This window comes from Penaeus vannamei, chromosome 9 (genome assembly GCF_042767895.1).
Source record: "Penaeus vannamei isolate JL-2024 chromosome 9, ASM4276789v1, whole genome shotgun sequence".
Lineage (NCBI taxonomy): Eukaryota > Metazoa > Arthropoda > Malacostraca > Decapoda > Penaeidae > Penaeus > Penaeus vannamei.
Window position 1 is genome coordinate 5,493,012 of NC_091557.1, and position 3,412 is coordinate 5,496,423.

The following is a 3,412-nucleotide window of genomic DNA, read 5'->3' on the forward strand; positions in this document are numbered from 1 at the left end:
ACTTGGCCATTTTGGGCATTGGAGTTAATAGGTGATGTTGAATGCTGGGGTGAGGATGAGGTTAGTCTCTCTCTTACCATCTGGCTAATGTCGCCTAGAGACTGTTGACCTGTACTTTCATTTTCTTCACTTAAGGTTAAGAACACCTGGTAGGAAAAAAATAAAGTTTGGGATAAAAATACCAACCCAGAAGAAAAAGAAACATGTACAAGTACTCCATGGAGTCTATGTGTGAATATAAAATCCATCCCTCATGCTGCTGCATAATCATAAAAGCACATTGCGCTATACAGAGGACACACAAAATAAAAATTCACAAACATTATATGAACTTCTACTAGGAACCTTTATTACAACTGATTAAATAAATATGAGCCACATGAAGGAATTAAAATCTTTTCCACAAACCTCTTCCAAAGTTGTCATGGAGATGCCATAGCCTTCTACAACAGAATTCCCTTCTGCTTTCATATGATCATCCAAGTTTAGGAATAGTGTTGGAAAAGATTCTGCTGTATCAGATGGTAACAGGAAGGACATTTCTTTTCCATAATGCCTCATTAGTTGTGCATTACTAATCACAGACTGCACAATGTTCTGGATAATATTTGTATCACAGTCATCTGACACAACTAACCTGAAATAGAATTAGACATTTCTCACAATCAACTGTTTTAATCTTCCGATATAACTATACTAAAGTTGAATTCAAAATATACTCACCAAATAAAAATAAATATGTAACAATTACAATATCAATTTCCTTTAGTACAGTTTTGTAAGTTAATCCTATATCTAAACTCAAAGTACCTCTCACACGTACGTCAAATGATAACCCAGGCCAAATTTGTTTTTCAGGAACAGAGATGATCCACAACAGCGCAGCTTCCCTTTTGAAACGATAGCCTTCCGATCAGCTAAGATGTCTGCTTCATCCATAAAATGAGTTGTCAGTAAAATTACCTGAAAAAATATGATGCACAGGCATGAAGGATGAGTGATCCATCAGTACAGTATTAGGACAGCGTATGAGACTAACTTCACCCAAGTTAGGCAAACCATAAATACATTTCATATGAAGAACTTGAATTTCCTAGCTCACCTTGCCTTCCTTACGGCTCTTCAACAAACTCCAAAGCTTCCTGCGAGAGTAGGCATCAACCCCAGCTGTTGGCTCGTCCAAAAATATAAGCTTTGGGTCTCCAATCAAAGCTATTCCTATTGACAATTTCCTCTTTTGTCCACCTATAAAGGTAAGTTCAAATAATCTTATGCTTTGTAGGTTAGGTTGGGTTAGATTTGGTGTGGGAGATAAGGTTAGATTAGTTCAGATTAATCCTTTACTAGTTTTCATCATACATATGAAGAGATGGTTAGCTTACAAGGTTTTAAAATCTTTCTATCAATTATCAGTTTTGGCTCCGGAAGGTTGGTTTGTGATTATTATTGAGAAATTACATCATTAAGCTAAGAACCAGATTATGGAATTTACATAAAACCTCTGCCAGTGAAGAGATGCATCAGTTTGATCAAAAGCTTCTCAGCATGACTAGAAGCAGCAATTTTGATTTTAACCCATTGCATATGGGAAAATGTTGCATTCACATTAGTATTGTTTAATTAAATGTTTCTGGTTCTGTGTTAGTGCTTAGCCACAAAAGAGTCAATTAGTAGATCTTGTAACCTCACTTTCCTTGAAATAACATGAAAACGATTTTTTCTTACTAATGCTATCATTATCATTACTATAATGTTATTGACATTACTAACCAGTATTAAATACTAGAAAATATTATCGAAAATCAAGGAAAAGGGTAAACAGGTGAGACAAGTAGTTCTCGTAACTGGCTCAATGGTGACATTGTACATGTGTATATCTATATGTAAAAACAATTATTAAATTAAACACACAGTGGGCATGGCATGTACAAACATGTCATCCCCGGAGGCAAGTGGTTAAGCAAGTCACTAGTATTACTAAAAAAAGAAGACAACAAAACAAATCAAATCATCAATTTACCTGAGAGTTCCACAGCCTTGGTGTCACCCTTACTTTTGAGGTCCACCTCCTGCAATGTCTGCTCTACAGTTTCCCCAACCTTATTGGAAGGGATACCCTGAAATGAATCAAAAATCATAATGACTGATAGCAATCCTTTGATCTATCAACTAAAAATTGGCTATTTTCATTTACCCTACTTGCATTTGAAATATATTTAGAATGATAGAAATTCAAAACACAGTATGCTTACATACCCTAATTCGAGCATAAAAGCTGAGATGTTCTCTAGGAGTTAGGTTTAAGAAGATGATGTCATGCTGGGGACATACACCTGTTATTCGCCGAATGTCAACCAAGTCATTAGGATCACTGAAATAAGGACAGAATGACGGCCATATATACAAAAATCAATCTAAACTTAAACCACAGGTAAACAACTTTGCTTTTCGTTCAAAATCAAACAAATGTCAGAAAGTCTAAGAAATATTAAATACATTATGCCATCAAAAAAAAAGAAAAAAAGAAAAGAAGAAGAAGAAAAACAAAAAAAAAACAATTTCTCAACCAAATTAATACGTGTCCATCATACATTTTATGACTACTTACAGAAATTCAGTACCAAAAAAAAAAGAGATATACAAATTCTGTTAATCATAACAAATCTCACCTGATGTCCATGCCAAAAATAGATGCCGTGCCCCCTGTTGGTGCCGTCATTCCAGTGAGAATGTTAAATAGGGTTGTCTTCCCTGCTCCGTTATGACCAAGGATAGCAGTAATTTGTCCCTCGTAAACATCTAAACTTATACCTGTTGAAAATTGATTGAAGAATATATATACACATAATTGTGTGTGTGTGTGTGTGTGTGTGTGTGTGTGTGTGTGTGTGTGTGTGTGTGTGTGTGTGTGTGTGTGTGTGCGTGTGTGTGCGTGTGTGTGCGTGTGTGTGCGTGTGTGTGCGTGTGTGTGCGTGTGTGTGCGTGTGTGTGCGTGTGTGTGCGTATGTGTGCATGTGTGTGCATGTGTGTGCGTGTGCGTGTGTGTGCGCGTGTGTGCGTGTGTGAGCGTGTGTGTGCATGTGTGTGCATGTGTGTGTATGTGTGTGTATGTGTGTGTATGTGTGTGTATGTATGTGTATGTATGTGAATGTGTGTGTGAACGTATGTGTGAATGTATATGTATATACACACCAATATACACACCAATATCAATATCTACATGTGTATAAGCTTCCAACAGCATTTTGATGTTCTATATTTCATCCTAATCTATAAGCTATATAATTACAAATAACCATATTAACAATATAAACCCAGACCTACACAATTTACAATAATCAGTTAGAATAATTACCATCAACGGCGTAAATAGGATCTTTTCCCTTGGGGTGAAAGGTTTTCTTCAGATTTC

General features: G+C 36.1%; 1 protein-coding gene across 1 annotated transcript in view; it reads right to left on the reverse strand.

Moving 5' to 3' along the window:
* LOC113801903 (cholesterol transporter ABCA5) overlaps positions 1-3,412 on the reverse strand; it is a gene marked incomplete at its 5' end in the record, with an annotated part of 20,347 nt that extends 16,935 nt beyond the window's left edge. Inside the window, 8 exon segments of the mRNA XM_070125194.1 lie at positions 1-146; positions 409-637; positions 824-963; positions 1,103-1,245; positions 2,021-2,117; positions 2,257-2,371; positions 2,670-2,811; positions 3,356-3,412. The exon segment at positions 1-146 is cut by the window's left edge and continues 48 nt beyond it. Coding sequence (XP_069981295.1) covers positions 1-146; positions 409-637; positions 824-963; positions 1,103-1,245; positions 2,021-2,117; positions 2,257-2,371; positions 2,670-2,811; positions 3,356-3,412 — 1,069 coding nt within the window.